Consider the following 21,778-nt stretch of genomic DNA (forward strand, 5'->3'; position numbering starts at 1 on the left):
ACAAGCCGTAGCAACCAATCAATTAAGGATAATGATATTGGTCTACCATCATTTTATGGGGAAAATCATGTAACAATGTTTCATCCTATTTTAGATTTATAAAATAAATGTTTTTATTTTTTTCCAGAGTGTTTATATATATTTTATTTATAGGAAAATATGTAAGAATTAGCAATAAGGCAGAAAATGTTTTGCGTAATCATATTAATAATGCCTAACATAACAAAGTAAGACATTAGCAAAACAATACAAGGGAAATATAAGTAAATTAAGAAGAGAAATTAGAAGGGTATGTGAAATAAGAAACCATGATAAAACAATGCAAATATAACATCTACCCACATACCAGGCTGCACACGGGTCACTAATTTAAATGTATAAGCTATCCTACAAATTCACAAGTCAAAGGCTAGATCTTCCCAACCTGTAAATATAGACGTCCCCTTTTTAAAAGGAAAAAAACTAAGGAGTGAATGGGGGCTGATTAATGTAAGATACAGATAAAATATCTGATATTGACATAGTCTTCCCATAAAAACTTTATGGAGTCAAAGACAGGTATATACAGTGTTGTATCATGTAATGGTATCTTTCAAGATAGGGAGATAGTATAAGTAACGCTCATAAACTATTTATAAGAACTCCTTGGTAACCACCCCCAGACTTTTATATGCTTTAAGGAATGCATCTCACTAAAGTGAGGAAAAACACAATTTATGCTTACCCTGATAAATTAATTTATTTAATGGTGGTGAGAGTCCACAAGCCATTACTCCTTGGATTCAATTCCTGGCCACTAAGAGGAGAACCTAGTGGTCAGGAGTTGAATCCCAGGAGTAATGGCTTGTGGGCTTACCACCTTATGAAATAAAAAAAATCATTTATCAGGTCCATTAACAATTACTCCTGGGATTCAACTCCTGGCCACTAAGATCCTTCTTCTAGTGGCCAGGAGTTGAATACCAGGAGTAATGGCTTGTGACTCTCACCACCTTATGAAAGAAATATAATTTATGTTTACCTGATAAATTAATTTCATGGTTACTTCTGGGAAAAAAAGATTCCCAAAACTCAAAGAGCCCTTAAAAATCCTCCCACCTCACTGGTAAATCAGTCTGACATATAGCTAAGCAAGGAGAAGAGGAAAGGTAGGAAAGGACAAGAGCAAAAAAAAAAGGAGCAGGGAAAAAAAAGACGTGCACACTTAAAGGGACATGAAACCCAAAAACTTTATTTTGTGATTCAGGCAGAGAATACAAATTGATCAACTTTCCAATTTACTTCTATTATCTAATTTTCTTCATTCTATTGGTATCCTTTGTTGAAGGAGCAGCAATGCATTATTGGGAGCTAGTTGAATAAAATGGTGAGCCGATAACATGAGGCATACATGTGCAGGTTCTAATCAGCAGCTCCTGAGCCTACCTAGGTATCCTTTTTGATAAAGGATACCAAGAGAACAAACCAGTTCAGATAATAGAAGTAAATTGGAAAATTGTTTAAAATCACATGCTCCGAACCATGAAAGATTTTTTGGGGGGAATATGGCTGCCAGGCAAATACGAAAGAGCCCTGTTTCTAAATGGAAGTGCTGGACTTTAGGTTCCTAGAATGAAAAAAAACAACAGAAATAATTAGAAGTCCTGATCTCACCCTTAAACTTCATGTCCTAGGAGAGAAAGTTCCTTTACCTCCTGTCACAGTGGAGAAAATAGCATCCAGATTAAGCACAAGCAAAATTATTCCCTGTAACAGACCCTCAATCTTCTTGTTGATAGGCACCTGTGCTAACTACCAGTGGCGACACTAGGGTTGGTGTCACCCGGTGAGGTAAGTTATGGTGTCAACCCCCCACTCCCCAGAAAGCAGACACACACAAACACAAAAACACAGGCACACACACATACAAACACTCAGACACACTCAGACACACTTAAAAAAACACTCAGATGCACACACAAACACTCTGAAACACACTTGGACACACACACAAACACTCTGACACACACACACACAAACACTCGGGCACACACACACACACACACACAAAAACACTCAGGCACACACACACACACACAAAAACACTCAGGCACACACACACAAAAACACTCAGGCACACACACATACAAAATATGTAAACTGCACTGCATTAATTATAAAGATCATGCCTAGAGTTGGGCCCTGGCTCAGCAGAGCATCAAATGAAAGATAAACAGTGCACTCTAAAAATAAATCACTAAAGAAAAGGTTTAGGTGCGCAAACTATGGAAATTCTGCTCTCTGACTCTGTTCCAAGTCTGTCAGTGCACAGCCCCGGGCCGCATGCCTACCACTTCTTATGGCCAATCACCTCTGCATTCTCCCCACCCCCAGACCCGCACCCACCCTCCCCTCCTACCTCTTCAGTGTGCACTTAGTGTACCGTAACCATACCGGTCTGGTGGGCATCATACGTGGCTCCTTCACTTTAGAGACAGTGTCAGACAGTCATGCGGTCAGGTGCCAGGCATCCCCCTCATGATTTCCCGGTTCCCGTTTAGAGAGACAGCACAGCAGTGAGTGGCTCCACTGCTCCACACGTCACTGACCAGTGAGCACAGATAGGCAGGCAGGTTTAGGCTAGCAGCGCAACTTTGCAAGCCCCACGGCAGGCCCACAACATTCATAGTGAAATTGGGCAGGGGAGGAGCAAAGTACAAACAAGCAAAAGCAGCGGGGAAACCTATTTGTGGAAATTGCAGCGCTGGCTCAAGAGGCAAAAAATTAAGTGTGTCTACAACTTCCCCAGTCCCACTAATGTTCACAAATGCTGGCCCCTCTAATAAAAAAATCTATGCATTTATACATTGTATTTATTTGAATTTCAATAAAATTAAAAAAAAAAAAAAAGTTTTTTTGGTGGTGTCACCCTCTGGAGGGTGTCACCCGGGTGCGGCCCGCACTCCCCTAGTGACACCACTGCAAATGAGTAGTAGATTTTTGTTAAATAAATTGCAAAGTTATGTCTATTTCCACTCCCCTTGTATCATGTGACAGCCATCAGCCAATCACAAATGCATATACGTATATGCTGTGAATTCTTGCACATGCTCAGTAGGAGTTGGTGACTCAAAAAGTGTAAATATAAAAAGACTGTGCACATTTTGTTAATGGAAGTAAATTGGAAAGTTGTTAAAAATTGCATGCTGTATCTGAATCATGAAGTTTAATTTTGACTTGAGTGTCCCTTTAAAAAAAGAAGTACTATCCTGAAGAGTAATAGTATTATTTTTAACCAAAATAGAAATAGTCCCATCTACATTAGATATAGCTACCCAAAGGTCTATGTCAAAAATGGAAACATCCTTAAATATTAAAGGGGCTACCAGGCTCGACCACACTTAAAGATACTATTTCAGAAATAGCATCAGGAACTGGAAAACCTTCCGGTGATTTAGCAGTAGGTTTTAAAAAAAAAATAAAAAATAATGCATAACAGACTTAACCTCAGGATTCTCATGTAGGTTAAAACAGAAAAAGCAAAGTATCATTCTGTATCTTGATCAGAGACAGTCCTGAGCAACTAAAAATACCTCCCCCTCTGAAGACAAATCAGACAAACCAGGGTCTAAAACATGCATTTTAACAGATGTATTTATATTTAAATTAGATAAAATAAATTCGGGATGATCAGAAACTGACCTTTTACTATTAATTGGAGGATGTATAGCCGCGGTTATTTCAGACATAGTAGAATAAACAAAATCTTTAAATCCTGTTATAAAAACTGAAAAACTACCCTGTATGGGACAAACAGAGGGAGGACAAATACCTTTAGAAGCAAAAGCAGCATTAGCCTGATTAGGATGCATTAAATGACCACAACAATAAGCTTGCAAATACACACTTAATGTTAGTAGGACAGTGGATCTAGCTTCTAAGGAACTAACATTTAAAGTAGTGAGGACATAACCAATATGTATTAAAAAGACAGAAAATACAATGTGGTAGACAAATGATATTAAAGGATTTACAAAAAAAAAAAAAAAATCCTAATTAAGGAAAATAGGCAGGTAGATTCATAAGCATTGACCCTTACACCCCAATAATGCAGCTAAGGACAGAATAGAAAATCTTGTCCCCTGCACAATAAAGAAGCTTATGTATCCATAAAGCGATGTGTGCTAGCCCGACACAGCATGATAGTGTAGAGGGGAAAAACCGAAGAGTATATACTAAGAGCTCACAGCACAAGCTGACAAATAAAGTGTGATAAAAGCTGACATGTGCATGTTTGAGAAGCACACTAAACAACACTACATGTACACATGCGCAAACAAAAAAACAACGTGCGTTAGACATGTGAGGCGTGCAAGCAAGCCTACGTGGGAGCATCTGAAACCGTTAGTGCTATATGGATGCACGCGCAAAGCCGACACGCACAAAATAAACAAGACACACCAACAAGGCCGACGTGCACTACTTAAGAATATCGTGCATGAAAACCTAATTAACCCGCTCTAAAAACATTGGGTGAATTAAACAAAATATAAGGTTCCTGCAGCCCAAAATCCCCTACATAACATAATAAATAATGTCACTATAGTCCCCTAGCTATGATGTACAAGACTAAGTGTATCTACTAATAACCTATAGGCTACGTGAGTGCCTACATAAATGTTAACTACATACTTACCTAATAAGCACCCACACTACTGGACATACCATCTGCAGAACAAAACTGCTTCCAGTAGATGGGTTGCTGCGACACCAGTGGCAGGCCTGTGACTAACGATCACTGTGTGTAATTGTGCCACTACCCAATACTCCATAAACTTCCCTCTCTCCAAATAGTAGGTGAAAATGGGCCTCAAATTTGTCTGAGGACCCCTCTCACAGAAGAACATCTGGAGCACCTCCATTTTTCCCCTTCCTCCTGTGAAGTCAAAGATAAGACTGATTTATCAGTGAGGTGGGAGGGTTTTTAAGGGCTCTTGGAGTTTTGGGAATCTTTGCCTCCTCCTAGTGGCCAGGAGTGGAATTCCCAGAAGTAATGGCTCATGGACTCTCTCCACCTTTATGAAAGAAAAAACTATTCAGTATAACCTTACAGCACATACAATCTTCAAGTCATTTAACAAATCTATTTAAACGTTTATACCCAGAAAAAAAAAACACTGGTAAAGTTTATTCCTACCTCTGTAGAAACTGCCAACTCTTCGAGGTACAGTGTCAGTGTATATTGATGTATGACGATTTTCTTTAGAGGAAATTCCATCATCAGGGTGGGTATCGTGATATGGCCCACCCTAAAGATAAAATAATAAATACATTAAAAAAAACATCTCCATGTTCATTAACATACTAACAGATAAAGCCTAATTTCTGCAATCCTAGTATACCTTTCATTTCAATAAAACCATATGAAAGTTGACACAATTCACTTTAAGAACCTCCTAACTATACTTATGATTTTTCTAAAAAGTATTAATAGACACAAATTAAAATCAGTAAAATGTCTATAGGCATACTAAGGTCTCATACTGTTTTCACTGTTTCGTGTGAACAGGTCTGAGAAATATAATTATTTATGTTTTCTTCTCAGTTACATAAACACAATTGTATTACTATCTAATCTGTCTGCAAGTAAGATGCTACCTGGAAATAAATTACCAAAATGCAATAACTCAAAGCAGAAAACATTCTGAGTGTGTTCTGATCTCTCACTTCAGCTACAGCTAAACAGGGAACACTTTTCTATTTTATTAGCACATCATTTCACAAAGAGAATGTAATTGTGGAACACTCTCAATAATGAAGTTACATTAGACAAAAGTACCAGTAGCCTGTGTGCTTCATATATACTTCATATATACTGCGTAATCAAATTCAGTTATATTTGTAATGTTTTCACATACAAAAAGACTGTATGTCTGTAACAACAACTACCAATATTGCTTTTAACAAGTAGAAATTCCTCATACAAGGTTTTAAATGAAATATATTAATTATATATTTTTTTCTACCAATGAGTCCTAATTGTATACAGGTGGCCCTCGTTTTAGAACGGTTCAATTTACACCGTTTCAGAATAACAACCTTTTTTTCCAGTCATGTGACTCCTATTGAAAAGCATTGAGAAGCAGTGCATTTATTAAAATAGCCAGTAGGTGGAGCTGTCCACTTGTGTTGCAGCAAAGTCAAGCAAGCTGAAATTAATCAGTTTACCCAGACCTGAGCTATCGAGCAGATTTCAAAGGAACAAGATCTTCCCGTCTATAAATCAGTCCAGATTGGAATGGATAGAAAGAACTGTTTGCAGAGAAATGCAAGTGAAGTCTGTGTTGTGTGATTATTTTATTAGGTTTATAATGCTGTTTAGCAAATGTTTTTGTTCATTTAACTTAGTTTAATTATATATTCTGCGTTGTGTAATTATTTTATTAGGTTTATAATGCTGTTTAGCATTTAAAGTCTTCATTTCAAAGCTTTAAAAATAATGTATTAGGTGTTACTTATGACAATTTTGAGAGGGGCCTGGAACCTATCTCCCTCACTTCCCATTGACTTACATTATAAACTGGGTTTCAATTTACAACGGTTTCGATTTACAACCATTCCTTCTGGAACCTAACCCCGGCGTAAACTTAGGGCTACCTGTATTTAGAAGATTTTTTGTAAATGTAATCCAGCTATTATAATACAGAATTCTCTTTGGTGGGTTGCCTTAGTATTTACTAGGTAGAGCACGTCCCTTCTGCACAGAACAGGAATTAATTTTAGAATTTGATTTATTCGGCCAGCGTGTGTGTTTTTTTTTTTTTTTTACATATACCACAATTAACAAATCTAATTATGATGAACAACATTATCTATTAATATTCCCTACTTAATTTCACACTGTTGCTTTCTAATTATGCAATTTTGATAATTTGGCATAAGACCTTATTAATAAAACAGTTATGTTTTATTTATTGATGTAAGATTTGAAGTTCCAGTTACCTTAGCAAAAAGACTGGCTTGTTCCTTATGTTTCTATGGAATGTTCACAGCTAAAATTAGATCAGTCTGAATGAAAACATTTGTGCTGAATATCAGACCCGCTTCACAGAAATTGCCAGAGCAGAATTGCTGCTTCATATGAGGTAGACAAATCAATAGACAGTAAGGACATACATGGTATGTTCCACAGTAAGCAAACGTACTAGAACATGCAAAGGAAATCAGAAGAGCAATGTGCATTACTGTGGGCTCTTTACAGCAAAAAGCTTATATATTGAAATACCTACAACAGGTGTCTTCTGGACATTAATTGTACACAGATTAAGGTTTGTTCTCCTTGAGGACAGAAGAATGTGCATTTATTTGTGCTAAATTCATTTTTACTGTTTGCCCAAACATTCAACATTTGTTTATTTGCAAAAGAGTGTTAATTGTATTGAATGTAACATTTGAATATTGAATACAAGATACAAATAATAACAGTTCAATGTTAATTCTCATAGACTTCACTGTAATGTGATATTCAAAATGGCACAGCCCATGTGTTAGTGGTAACATTGGTTCCCCAGAATCATTTGAATGGGAGAATGAATGTCAATAGAGGGAATTAATTGGTTTAATAGAGGGAAATAAAATAAAATGTACGGTAAACGCTTCCAAGTGTTGTCAGTCCTTAAAGGGACAGTCAAAACCAAAATTGTTATTGTTTAAAAAGATAAATAACTCCTTTACTACCCAATCCCCAACTTTGCACAACCAACATTGTTATATTAATATACTTTATATAATATTTAAACCTCTAAATGTCTGCCTGTTTCTAAGCCACTACAGACAGCCTCTTATCACGTTTTTTTTATTAGCTTTTCACATCAAGAGACTACTAATCCATGTGGACCATATAGATAACATTGTGCTCTCTCCTGTGGAGTTATGTCTGACACCGCACTAATTGGCTAAAATGCAAGTCAATAGATAATAAATAGCCATGTGATCAGGGGGCTGTCAGAAGAGTCTTAAATAAAAGGTAATCACTGAGGTAAAAAGTGTATTTATATAACTGTGGTGGTTATGCAAAACTGGGGAATGGGTAATAAAGGGATTATCTATCTTTTTAAACAATAAAACATTTAAGAGTTGACTGTCCCTTCAAGATTAAAGGGACATTAAACTGCTGGGTACAACTATAGTAGCAGGGTTACTAGTCACTGAGCTATTCTTTTTATGCCAGTTACTGCAGCTCTCTTCAAGGCTGTTTTAGTTTTATAATCCATTACAGAAGCCAACTGGTAAAGCTCTGCATTTGTATATTGCAGCATCCTGTAATATAGGCAGTGCGTTTTCACTGGGATTTTACTGGCTTTTTGACAGCTGTACCTTGCATGTTGGGTTAACGTGCACAATATAAAGCCATAGGTTTACTTTAAATGCAGTTTTTTTCACAGTTTAAAAGTTACATAACAAATATAAAAAAACCTGAGTAATAACAGAGCACTAAAGCCACTGCAAAAGCATACAGTACCCGCAATACTGTTTAATACAGCTATCAAGAAGACAACAATGTCAACAATATGTGAATGTGTGGTGCTTCTGTCACAGGGTACAAAAATAGTCCAGCATGGCAGCGCCTAATGTAAAGATGCAGAACTCTACTGACCAGCACTTTAAAGGGAGCTGCAGGTATGAACGGAAAAACAATAGCATGGTGAGTAGTAATATGGTGTGATCTATAGATTATTTGTCTAATGAAAGAGCCAGAACTGTAGGCTGACGTGTTGCTTGATCTTTAAGTTAATTTATTTTACCATGTGGTTGTTTTGGTGTGCGCTCACCTTGTAGATACTGCCTTTCCTGAGACCGGAGATCGGCTAGCTGGATGCTGGGAATTCCATCCTGTACATTTAGCACTTTCTTACATTGCTACATCAATTGGTGAATTTACTATGTGGTACCATTTTGTTTTGTTTCAAGATTTTCTAACCAGATTGGTGAACTTTTATTATATATCATATATTGGACTTTTTGATGTATTTTATTATATTATTATCCACATTTACTTATGTCCATACAGTCATAGGATGGTAGTGCGCCCTCTATAGGTGATCCTTATTATAGGTCTCTTCTACTAATGTAGTAATAATCCTGGGATTGCAGTTGTTTCAAGTAGTTTAATGTTCCTTTAAAAGGACTCAACGACAAAGTTATAGGGAGGCAATATTCTTAACATGTTCATTATTTCAGTAATAACGTAATTATGTATAACTATTACTCTAAGTAATTCAGACCTCAGATTTTTGTCGCAAGTGAAATGTTGGAGCATCTCTGTTGGGGTCTTTAGCTAATGGTCTGGAGTGGATCACCTCTGATGGAACCTGGTCACCCTGGTAACAGCAAATAAAGAAATATTTCACAGAGATTCAAAAGCACAAGACAACAGGAGTAAAGCTTTACATATACAACATTACTTACTGGAGCAAAAGCTGAAGTAGAACACAAACAAACAGTACAATGGCACACATAACATATGTTTTTTTTTTGAGCAATCATTTTAGGATTATATCTTGTGCAGGACTCTGTGAACCATATTTAGTTTCACTACACTGCGGTTCTCAGCAAGGGTATGGGAACAACTTGGGGTGTTGCAGCTCACAGCTAATGGAGTTAATGTAGCTTTAGGCAAACGTAAACAGATCTGGGTAACATGGGGCTGAATAGCAGATTCCAGTATAATTTTTTTTAACTCTTGGTGCCGATCTCAGAGCATGCTAAGTTTCTGATTAGTGAGTGCATACTATGCATGTGCTTGCCTGTCAATCAAGCTGATCAGAAGTGTAGAATGCTCCAAGATCAACACCTAGTGCTAGGGATTAAAGAATGCCAGAATAAATACAGTGCACTTCCTTTACATTTTACATTCAGTGAAAGCTATTATTTTATGCACAATTTACATTATATATCTGAGGCATAAACTTTCATAATTTTGAAAGGCCAAGCTTCACTTTTATAGTAAATAAGTATTATTATTATCTTTAATGCATCAAACATGTCATGTAAAGAATGATGAACTAAAAACTCTACTGTAAGTGATGTATATGTCTTTAGTTACTGCAGCTATATAAGCAATAGTTCTACTTATGCAAAATCATATAAAACAGTTAAATGATCATAAAAATGAAAAAAGAAAACGCTCTAATGTGTCAAGAGCATTTTATTATTGAACTGTTGTTTGCATATAATCTGCTCCCTGTCAAATGCAATCTGTGTCCCTTGGTCCCATATAGCTGGCCCTGAGCATTAAAATAAATCAATAAACATGTTTCTTGTGTTGTCTGTGTGTGTTTTTCCTGCAGAAACACTTGTGAAAAGCCTTTTACTTAAAGTATTTGTATGTTGTTTTTTTTTTTTATATAATTTTTATTGAGGAATGTAAGAAATACAGACAATCAATACGTTACAATTGTCAAACTTATTGTGTCACAGAATATCCAGATACTATGCATAAACAGCATAAATATTGCAAGATATGACAATCCTAACGAGTTATTGTAGAAATATGTAATATCCAAGGATATAGGGCTGTCACAAGATGGGGTAGTCTGTATGGGGAATTTTAAACATACAATGCAGTACCTCATTTTATAATTTTTTAAACAATATATAAAGTTGCACATCCCCTTCAACTATATTTAAACAGTAAATGGAGTATTATCCCTAAATAGTAAACCGGGCCTCTCATGGACGCCTAACATGTTATCTAGAACTGGTAGGGATTTATGGGGGACAATTAAAGAGAAATGGGATTTCCATAGGATGCATTTTCCGATGCTTACCTAGTAAGCCGTATCTAGGAGGGGATAAGATTAACAAAATAGTACTATAGGAATTAAAATATACTTATAGGCTAAAGATCGGAGCATAGTTTATCGAACATAGATATGTACTATTGGGATGTGATATGAATTAACTCCAGTTTCAAACACTTTTTAATTCTAAGTAACATCCTAGCTGATGACTATTTTCCTAAACAAGATCAGGGAGCTATGTTCCTTGTCAATGCCTATGAAATGAATAGAAGATAGAAACAAAAATAGGGACATCCACCTCTGTATCCTGGTAATATTAGGCGGACTGTTAAATATTGCCTACCTTGATATAATTAAGGGGATCATAGATTGATGTACTCTGATGGTAGAGTTTAATAACTACTATGCGACAAGTTAGCGCAGTGATACTTCCCATAATTTAGCAAGAATATGCCCACTGTATAGAAGAATATATTAGGGCCTCAGTCCTGGGGTTAGTTACAGTATATTAATATGTCTAGTAGGCTAGAACTGGATCTCCAAAAGACATTTACATGAATTGTCCTTAGAAGTAGGGTTCTGTGCTAGGTTAGAGTTCCGGTGCAAGTCCATCATAGTATCTAGCACTAAACATTAAAAGGGTATTATCAAACAATTCAGTATAATTATGCCAAATATGTAGACCTTAGACAGTGATGGTACTTTAGGCAAAATCTCAACCGATCCCAGATCATTTACGATTACAGTTATTGTCTCTCAGCTGCCCTCAAGCTATACCAGATCTCCAAGCCAAGTGCAGAGAGAGATATGCCAAAGAAAGTTCCATCTTCTTGTCTAGTCTATATGAGAGATCAGAGGGAAATCTGTTCCAGCCCGCTATCAGATCACACAGTGCCACCGGAAATGTCTCCAGGAAGATGGCTTTATCAGTAGCCAAAGGTGTCTCTGGTCCCTAAGTTGGATCTCTACTTGATCAACATAAGCTATATTCTCCATAGTTCTATGGGTAGGAAGCAGGGTAGGTTGTTTCCCTGCCTTGTACGTTGTAGATGTGACGGCCAACCTATCAATGTGATTTGCTGTGTTCATAGGGTTAGTTTCTATACCTCTCGATATATCATATAGAGTGGGTGATGGACGCAGGGGCCCCGAAGCGTCACCAATTCCACAAATAGCTATGGAGGTATGTGAGTAGGTATCATGCCCTTCAGAATCTGTTTCCATAGATTGGAAATGTCGTTTTGAGCGTGTGTTCAAATACTGCTTGGCAATCATCTAGGAGACTGTTGATCACCCTAATGATGTATGCCGCAGATTCCATAGTTTGGGTAGACAACAGTAGTCGTTATTACAGGCAGTAAAGCTTCAGTTAGCCGGTCTGAATCTCCCTGCTATTTTCCACGTGCACAGGCAGATGGTTGCTCCAAGTATCAAGATGAGCCCTAGAGCAGTGCAGCTTCATCAATAAAGTATCTCTCTCATTGATTTATAGGTGTCTAATTCTCCAGAACTTGCAAGTCTCAAATTCTAGTAAGGTATAATGTATGAGTTTGAACAGTCTTTGAGCTTGTTTTACTGAACAGCCTAGTAAAAGGATTCCTGCACAGTCTAGTATACTATATACGTGCTAGATACTTCCAGCATTTATGTTTATTATAGTACCTCATAGGTCTCTGAAATGAGGGTTTACTGCAAAATCAGGAGGCTTTATAGGTTGTATGGGCGGTATGGGGTTATAGTTTGTATGGAACGTTGCTAACAGTTCGTAAGCTGCAGGTGTTGTGAGGCTCACTATGGCTCAAAGTATATTTGTTGTGTAGATATCTTACTGCTACAATACTGGCTAGTCACCCTCTGGTGTGAAGCAGAGTGTTGTGGTTGGAGAAGGCTCCTAGTTTTTCTATGTTTAATGTATGAATGTGGCTGCCTCATGTAATTCAAGCGACAATATTTCTGATAGATTGGAATTTCATAGTAAATTAAAACCTTAATACTGCAGATTGGGGCAAAATCTAACTGATTGTAACAATCCTCAATGTCAATTCATGTATGAAAGTATGTAGAAAAATTACAATGCAGTGAACAAAATAAACATAAGATACAAAAGTGTATGATTATGAGAAAGTAGGCTAATGTACCATTATCATCCGAATCCAGAGGAATACAAATTATACACAGCAGTGTCAGATAATAGATGCCATTTTACTGCAGCATAGTTTACCACAATATAAAATTACATTTGCATTTTCTCTACAGACGAGTGACCTGATAAGGAAAACAAAAAGAAAAGCATCTCTGAAAGTGCAACAGCAAACAGGAAAATGTGATAGCCAGCAAAAGGGCTATCACATTTAAATGTGATGCAGCAAATAGGAACAGGCTGGCACAATGTTTATATTTTGTGCCTAGGTACTCTGTATGCAAATGGATCATATCTTTACATTGTAAAGTGATTGATTTTGATAGCAATGCATTAACGTGAAGTTCTGTATATGTTTCCTAACCATGGCACCTAAACTGCAAGTACAAAGTGTCTCACATACTAAACACATGCTTGTACTTTAGAATCATGTAAACACAAACCTTCCTTACACAACCACTTTCTATTCATATAGGTTTTGCTTGCAAATGGGATGAACCTCTAGAAGGTAAGCTCTTGTATTTGTTTTGTTTAGTCTCTTTAATGTAACTATTTTTTACCATATATCAAAGTCATTGTGCACTTCAGAATTTAGCAGCATTCTACAAATTGATGATATTATTATTGTTGTTAATAATAATAATAATAATACACATTTTAAATTTATAAACCAAACATTTAAGAGAAAAAAATATAATTTATGCTTATTTGATAAATTAATTTCTTTCATGGTGGTGAGAGTGCACGAGCTGGGCCAGATTGGCTATTGCCAGATAGTGAACAGATGAGGGAGAGCACACAGAGGCTACTAACCTGCTTGACCTCAGTGTGCTTGTGCTCCAAGTGTGCCGGCCCATGTAGCCTCTAGCTCCTATCCCTCGCCACCCCCTTCCTGCAGTGCTATTTGAGTTTGCATAGTGAGGTGGCCGCTCCGCTCTAATAGCACTGCAGGGAGGGGGGGGGGGGCTGGGGATATCATGACAAGGAAAGAGGAGCTGGCACACTGGGAGCACGAGCACACAGAGTTCAAGTAGGTTAGTAGCAGTGTAGCACCACTGTTAGCGGTTGGGGAGGGGGATCGGCTACTGCGTTGCCAGGGGGTGTAGTTGGCTGGGCCGGAGGGGGGTGGGCGAGGCTGAGCCGGGCCAGAGGGGTGAGTGGGGCTGGAGAGGCCGGTCTATAGAAATTTCCTGAGCCGGTCTGATTTCCCAGTCCGGCCCAGTTTATAAGCCATTACTCATGGGAGTTATACTCCTGGCCTCTAGAAGGAGGTAAAGATTCCCAGAACTCTAATGGCGCTTAAAAACCCTCCCACCTCAGTGGTAAACAAGTCTGACGTACAGCCAAGCAAGAAGGAACGGTAGGAAATTATAAGAGAAAAAAAAACTTAAACTGCCACCAGAAAAAACATAATTAAAACAAAAAATGGGCGGGTCTCGTGGACTCTCATCACCATGAAATAAATTAATTTATCAGGTAAGCAAAAATTATATTTTCTTTCATAAAGATGGTGAGAGTCCACAAGCCATTACTCCTGGGTAATGAGGGTGGGACAAAACAATTTATATATATATATATATATATATATATATATATATAAAATACCAAGTCCCTCTTCTAATGTCCAGAACTTATTTCTTAAACTACTTTCCTACCAAAAGCCACTTCAGAAATGCAAAAACATCAAAAAGGAAAAGATATGTATGATGTGCGCAAAAATAAGCTGGTGTACATTAAAAATGCGGGGTGTGCAATCAAGCTGACACACACTAATTAAAAAAAGAAGCACCAACAAACCCGATGCACACTAAACAAAAATAACACAAATGAAAACCTAAATAACGTACTAAAAAAATAAAATAAAACATAAGGTGAAAAAAGGTTCCTGCAGCCCAAACTCCCATACATAAATAAATAACGCCTGTCACAATAGTCCTCTGGCTATGATGTACAACACTAAGTGTAGCTACTAATTAGCCTAAAGGTGAGTGCCTACATAAATATTAACTACATACTTACCTAACAAGCATCCCGTGACACCTGTTGCAGGCCTCTGACTAACTGCCACTGGGTGTAATTGTGCCACTATTCAATACTCCATGAGCTTCCCTCTGTCTAAACAGTAGCTCTCTGACGGAAAAATAGTCCTCAAATCGGTCTGAGGACCAATCTCACATTAGAACACTTGGAGCATCTCCATTCTTCACCTTCCTCCTGCAAAAGGCAAAGATATGACTGGTTTACCAGTGAGGTGGGAGGGTTTTTAAGGGGTCTTAAGAGTTTTTGGAATCTTTGCCTCATCCTACTGGCCAGATGTATAATTCCCAGGAGTAATGGCTTATGAACTCTCACCACCTTTATGAAAGAAAACAACCTAGGAAATATGCACATCTCATATGTCTAATATAGTATGAAAGTGAAAGGATGCACCAGGTTCCTACAATAAATCCAACTCAAAACATCTATTGTAGCTCAGAAAGCAGGGTTAGTAAGTGACCTGGATAGCAAAGAGGGGAGCTAACTTTTTAATGTTGTCTTACTGGAAGCTGAGCTGGCCCACAATGTGTGGAGACAGGCCTAAACATAATTGGGCAGCGCATGTGCATAGGGGCTCTGTGAGACGAGTAAGCGCCCTGAATATGGAAGCTAGCATGGACACGAGCCAATTCACTGTGGGTAAATAGAAGAAAAGTCATGTTTGTGCAGAAGAGGATATATAGATGAGCACCCCTCACAGTATTTGTGTTATGTGTCTGGAGGAGAACAAGGACATATATCAATGCAGTAGATGGAACACATAAATATATACATAAATATATCTATACTATAATCGCGTTTGTAACACGTCTTTTGCCGTCAGTTGCACGCGCAGCCAAAATAATTCACCTGGTGAATTCCGAAAATGGCAGGGTGGTGAGGGCATGGGGGTGGTGAAAGAATTGTACACTAGATTTTTCTTTGCATAAATGTATTGTAGATTATCTATTTATATAGCCCACCAGGGAGTGTTTTTGCAAAAATGTATAGTTTTGTTTATTTTTAATAACATTGTGCTGATTTTCAGACTCCGAACCAACCCAAAGTATCAGATGCAGACTCAAGTCTACAGACTCCTGCTTGAGATTTATACCTTATTCTATGTTCAAAAGTGTATTAATTAGTAGAGACATACAGTAAAGTCATATGCTACAGTAGAGTCATGGCACATGATGATTTCTTATTGTAGAGGAGTGGGTGCTGCCTAGCTCACAGAGAAAGGCATCTATTTAAAGAGCCATTATAGTAAAAAAATGACATGCTCTAATGACTCCGATGTACAAATACTACTAAGGATTGAATCAGCATCAACTTCTACTCAGGACCAGAAGTGCACTGTGGTTCCCAAGTGGTAGTTCTACTGTGTTGGGTTGAGTTCTAGTCTTATATTACAAGCTCTTACAGGGTAGATCATGTCATTTTTCGACTATAATGTGCCTTTAAGTAACTATTCTGCAAAGAAAGGAATGACTAATACAATCTATAACCAGTTTATGATGCTCTTTAAAACTTGAGTTACACTTTCCAGTAAATTGATTATTTCACACTCAAAGTTGAAACACATTAGTACTGGTACATAGATGTCCTCTGAACACTGGACCAGTTCGATATTGTCATATTCCTCCTGTACCTTTAAGACATTGCTACATTTTACTCTGTGCTCCCTATAAAACCCTGCCTATCCGTTTTCACAGTGCTTGGTATTTTGTTGGTGATCTGACGCTATCAAGTCTTCCAGCCCATTTATGCTTTTGGTTTACAGTTTATACACTATCCAATGCTCTGGACCAAAGTTTCGTCTGGTCTTCTTTAAGACCATTTGCAGCAAGCTGTTTACAAATTCCTGTTTTACTTTAAAGGGACAGTATACACTCATTTTCATATAACTGCATGTAATAGACACTACTATAAAAAATAAGATGCACTGATACTGATATAAAAATCCAGTATAAAACTGTTTAAAAACTTACTTAGAAGCTGTCAGTTTAGCTCTGTTGAAAAGGCAGCCGGAAAGCCCACTGCAAGTGGGAAATAAGACCCCCCCTCCCCCTTCTTTTGCATATGAAAAGATCCTTTACCCAAACAGGAGCAAGCTGGAGAAGGTAGCTGACGGTATTCACATAAAACTTAGGGGCTTGGTAAGGAGTCTGAAAATCAGAGCAATGTTATTTAAAAATAAGCAAAACTATACATTTAAAAAAAAAAACAAAAAAACTTTATGGGCTATATAAATAGTTCATCTACAAAACATTTATGCAAAGAAAAAACAGAATTTATGCTTACCTGATAAATGTCTTTCTCTTGTGATGTATCGAGTCCACAGATTCATCCATACTTGTTGGATATTGTCCTTCCCTACAGGAAGTGGCAGAGAGAGCACCCACAGCAGAGCTGTCTACATAGCTCCTCCCTTAGCTCCACCCCCCAGTCATTCGACCGAAGGCTAGGAAGAAAAAGGAGAAACTATAGGGTGCAATGGTGACTGAAGTTTTTTAAATAAAAATATACTACCTGTCTTAAATAGACAGGGCGGGCCGTGGACTCGATACATCACAAGATAAAGAAATTTATCAGGTAAGCATAAATTCTGTTTTCTCTTGTAAGATGTATCGAGTCCACGGATTCATCCATACTTGTGGGATACCAATACCAAAGCTTTAGGACACGGATGAAGGGAGGGACAAGACAGGTTCCTTAAACGGAAGGCACCACTTCTTGTAGAACCTTTCTCCCAAAAATAGCCTCCGAAGAAGCAAAAGAATCGAATTTGTAAAATTTGGAAAAAGTATGAAGCGAAGACCAAGTTGCCGCCTTACAAATCGGTTCAACAGAAGCCTCATTTTTAAAAGCTCATGTGGAAGCCACTGCTCTAGTAGAATGAGCAGTAATTCTTTCAGGAGGCTGCTGGCCAGCAGTCTCATAAGCCATACGGATGATGCTTTGCAGCCAAAAAGAAAGAGAGATAGCCGTAGCCCTTTGACCTCTCCGCTTACCAGAATAGACAACAAACAATGAAGATGTTTGACGGAAATATTTGGTTGCTTCTAAGTAGAACTTTAAAGCACGAACCACATCAAGATTGTGCAACAGACGTTCCTTCTTTGAAGAAGGATTAGGACACAGCGAAGGAACAACAATTTCCTGATTGTTATTCCTATTAGAAACAACCTTAGGAAGGAATCCAGGTTTGGTACGTAAAACCACCTTATCTGCATGGAAAATAAGATAAGGTGAGTCACACTGTAAAGCAGATAACTCAGAAACTCTTCGAGCCGAAGAGATAGCTACTAAAAACAAAACTTTCCAAGATAGAAGCTTAATATCTATGGAATGCATAGGATCAAACGGAACCCCTTGAAGAACTTTAAGAACCAAGTTTAGGCTCCATGGCGGAGCAACAGGTTTAAATACAGGCTTAATCTTGACCAAGGCCTGACTAAACGCTTGAACGTTTGGGACATCTGCCAGACGTTTGTGTAAAAGAATAGACAAAGCAGATATTTGTCCCTTAAAGGAACTAGCTGATAATCCCTTCTCCAATCCTTCTTGGAGAAAAGACAAAATTCTAGGAATCCTAATCTTACTCCATGAGTAACCCTTGGATTCACACCAACAAAGATATTTGCGCCAAATCTTATGATAGATTTTCCTGGTGACAGGCTTTCTAGCCTGAATCAGGGTATCAATGACCGATTCAGAGAAACCACGCTTTGATAGAATCAGGCGTTCAATCTCCAAGCAGTCAGACGCAGAGAAATTAGATTTGGATGCTTGAACGGACCTTGGATTAGAAGGTCCTGCCTCATTGGCAGAGTCCATGGTGGAACAGATGACATGTCCACCAGGTCTGCATACCAAGTCCTGCGTGGCCACGCAGGCGCTATCAGAATCACCGAAGCTCTCCTGCTTGATTCTGGCAACCAGACGTGGGAGGAGAGGAAACAGTGGAAATACATAAGCCAGATTGAAGGACCAGGGCACTGCTAGAGCATCTATTAGTACCGCCTGGGACCTGGACCCGTAACGCGGAAGTTTGGCGTTCTGTTGGGACGCCATCAGATCCTAATCTGGTGTGCCCCATAGCTGAGTCAGCTGGGCAAATACCTCCGGATGGAGCTCCCACTCCCCCGGATGAAAAGTCTGACGACTTAGGAAATCCGCCTCCCAGTTCTCTACCCCTGGGATATGGATTCCTGAGAGATGGCAAGAGTGATCCTCTGCCCATCGGATAATTTTGGTTACCTCCATCATCGCTAGAGAACTCCGTGTTCCTCCTTGATGATTGATATAGGCTACAGTCGTGATGTTGTCCGACTGAAATCTGATGAATTTGGCCGCAGCTAGCTGAGGCCATGCCTGAAGCGCATTGAATATCGCTCTCAGTACTAGAATGTTTATCGGGAGGAGAGATTCCTCATGAGACCATAAGCCCTGTGCTTTCAGGGATTTCCAGACTGCACCCCAGCCTAGCAGGCTGGCATCTGTTGTTACTATGAGCCACTCTGGCCTGCGGAAACATATTCCCTGAGACAGGTGGTCCTGAGACAACCACCAGAGAAGAGAATCTCTGGTCTCTTGGTCCAGATGCAGTTGAGGAGATAAATCTGCATAATCCCCATTCCACTGTTTGAGCATGCATAGTTGCAGTGGTCTGAGGTGTAGGCGGGCATAAGGAACTATGTCCATTGCCGCTACCATAAGTCCGATTACCTCCATACACTGAGCCACTGATGGCCGAAAAATGGAATGAAGAGCTCGGCAAGTGATTAAAAGTTTTGATTTTCTGACCTCCGTCAGAAATATTTTCATTTCTACCGAGTCTATCAGAGTCCCTAGGAAGGAAACTCTTGTGAGAGGGACGAGAGAACTCTTTTTTATGTTCACCTTCCACCCGTGAGATCTCAGAAAAGCCAACACGATGTCCGTGTGAGACTTGGCTAGCTGGAAAGTCGACGCCTGAATTAAGATGTCGTCTAGATAAGGCGCCACTGCTATACCTTAGAACCACCAAAAGGGACCCTAGCACCTTTGTGAAAATTCTGGGAGCCGTGGCCAACCCGAAGGGAAGGGCCACAAACTGGTAATGCCTGTCCAGAAAGGCGAATCTGAGGAATTGATGATGATCTCTGTGAATAGGGATGTGTAGATACGCATCCTTTAAGTCCACGGTAGTCATATATTGACCCTCCTGGATCAGAGGAAGAATAGTCCGAATAGTCTCCATCTTGAAAGATGGTACTCTGAGGAATTTGTTTAGAATTTTGAGATCCAAGATTGGTCTGAAAGTTCCCTCTTTTTTGGGAACCACAAACAGGTTGGAGTAAAAACCTAGCCCTTGTTCCGCTCTTGGAACTGGGCGAATCACTCCCATGGTATGTAGGTCTTCTACACAGCATAAGAATGCCTCTCTCTTTGTCTGGTTTGCAGACAATTGAGAAATGTGAAATCTCCCCCTTGGGGGGGAGACTTTGAAGTCCAGAAGATATCCTTGGGACACACTTTCTAAAGCCCAGGAATCGTGAACATCTCTTGCCCAAGCCTGAGCAAAGAGAGAGAGTCTGCCCCCTACTAGATCCGGTCCCGGATCGAGGGCTACCCCTTCATGCTGTCTTAGAGGCAGCAGCAGGCTGTTTACCTTTGTTCCAAGCCTGGTTAGGTCTCCAGACTGACTTGGATTGGACAGAATTCCCCTCTTGCTTTGCTGCAGGGGAAGCTGAAGCGGGACCACCCTTGAAGTTCCGAAAGGAACGAAAATTATTTTGTTTGGTCCTCATCTTATTTGTTTTATCCTGAGGGAGGGCATGGCCTTTCCCTCCAGTGATGTCTGAAATAATTTCTTTCAGTGCAGGCCTGAATAGGGTCTTTCCTTTGAAAGGGATGTTCAACAATTTAGATTTTGATGGCACATCAGCAGACCAGGACCCTGCGTGCTAAAATGGCAAAACCTAAATTCTTTGCCGCTAATTTAGCCATTTGGAAAGCGGCATCTGTAATGAAAGAATTAGCCAACTTAAGGGCCTTAATTCTATCCATAATATCCTCTAATGGAGTCTCCACCTGGAGAGCCTCTTAAAGAGCCTCAAACCAGAAAGCAGCTGCAGTAGTTACAGGAACAATGCATGCAATAGGTTGGAGAAGAAAACCTTGATGAACAAATATTTTCTTTAGGAGACCCTCTAATTTTTTATCCATAGGATCTTTGAAAGCACAACTGTCTTCGATAGGTATAGTTGTACGCTTAGCAATAGTAGAAATAGCTCCCTCCACCTTAAGAACAGTCTGCCACGAGTCCTGTATGGTGTCAGATATGGGAAACATTTTCTTAAAAACAAGAGGGGGAGCAAACGGAATACCTGGTCTATCCCACTCCTTAGTAACAATAGTCACAATCCTCTTAGGGACTGGAAAAACATCAGTGTAAACAGAAACCTCTAAGTATCTGTCCATTTTACACAATTTCTCTGGGACCACTATAGGGTCACAATCGTCTAGAGTAGCTAATACCTCCTTGAGCAATAAGCGGAGGTGTTCAAGCTTAAATTTAAAGGCCGTCATATCAGAATCTGACTGAGGGAGCGTCTTTCCTGAATCAGAAATCTCTCCCTCAGATAACAAATCCCTTACCCCTACTTCAGAACATTGTGAGGGTATATCGGATACGTCTACTAAAGCGTCAGACGGCTCAGCATTTGTTCTTAACCCAGAGCTGACACGCTTTCCTTGTAAACCAGGCAGTTTAGAGAAAACCTCTGTGAGGGTTTTATTCATAACTGTGGCCATGTCTTGTAAAGTAAATGAATTAGACGCACTAGAGGTACTT

The 21,778-nt window shown here is 39.0% G+C and overlaps 1 protein-coding gene across 11 annotated transcripts in view; it reads right to left on the bottom strand.

The window, feature by feature from the left end:
- Positions 1-21,778, bottom strand: part of CDKL5 (cyclin dependent kinase like 5) — a 1,071,204-nt gene that overhangs the window by 89,113 nt on the left and 960,313 nt on the right. For all 11 annotated transcript variants that reach the window (XM_053706416.1, XM_053706410.1, XM_053706408.1 and 8 more), the window contains 2 exons: positions 9,264-9,359; positions 5,177-5,288 (listed from right to left, as the gene is read on the bottom strand). In XM_053706416.1, the coding sequence (XP_053562391.1) occupies positions 5,177-5,288; positions 9,264-9,359 (208 nt within the window). The remainder of the gene's footprint in view (positions 1-5,176; positions 5,289-9,263; positions 9,360-21,778) is intronic.

This window comes from Bombina bombina, chromosome 3 (assembly GCF_027579735.1).
Source record: "Bombina bombina isolate aBomBom1 chromosome 3, aBomBom1.pri, whole genome shotgun sequence".
NCBI lineage: Eukaryota > Metazoa > Chordata > Amphibia > Anura > Bombinatoridae > Bombina > Bombina bombina.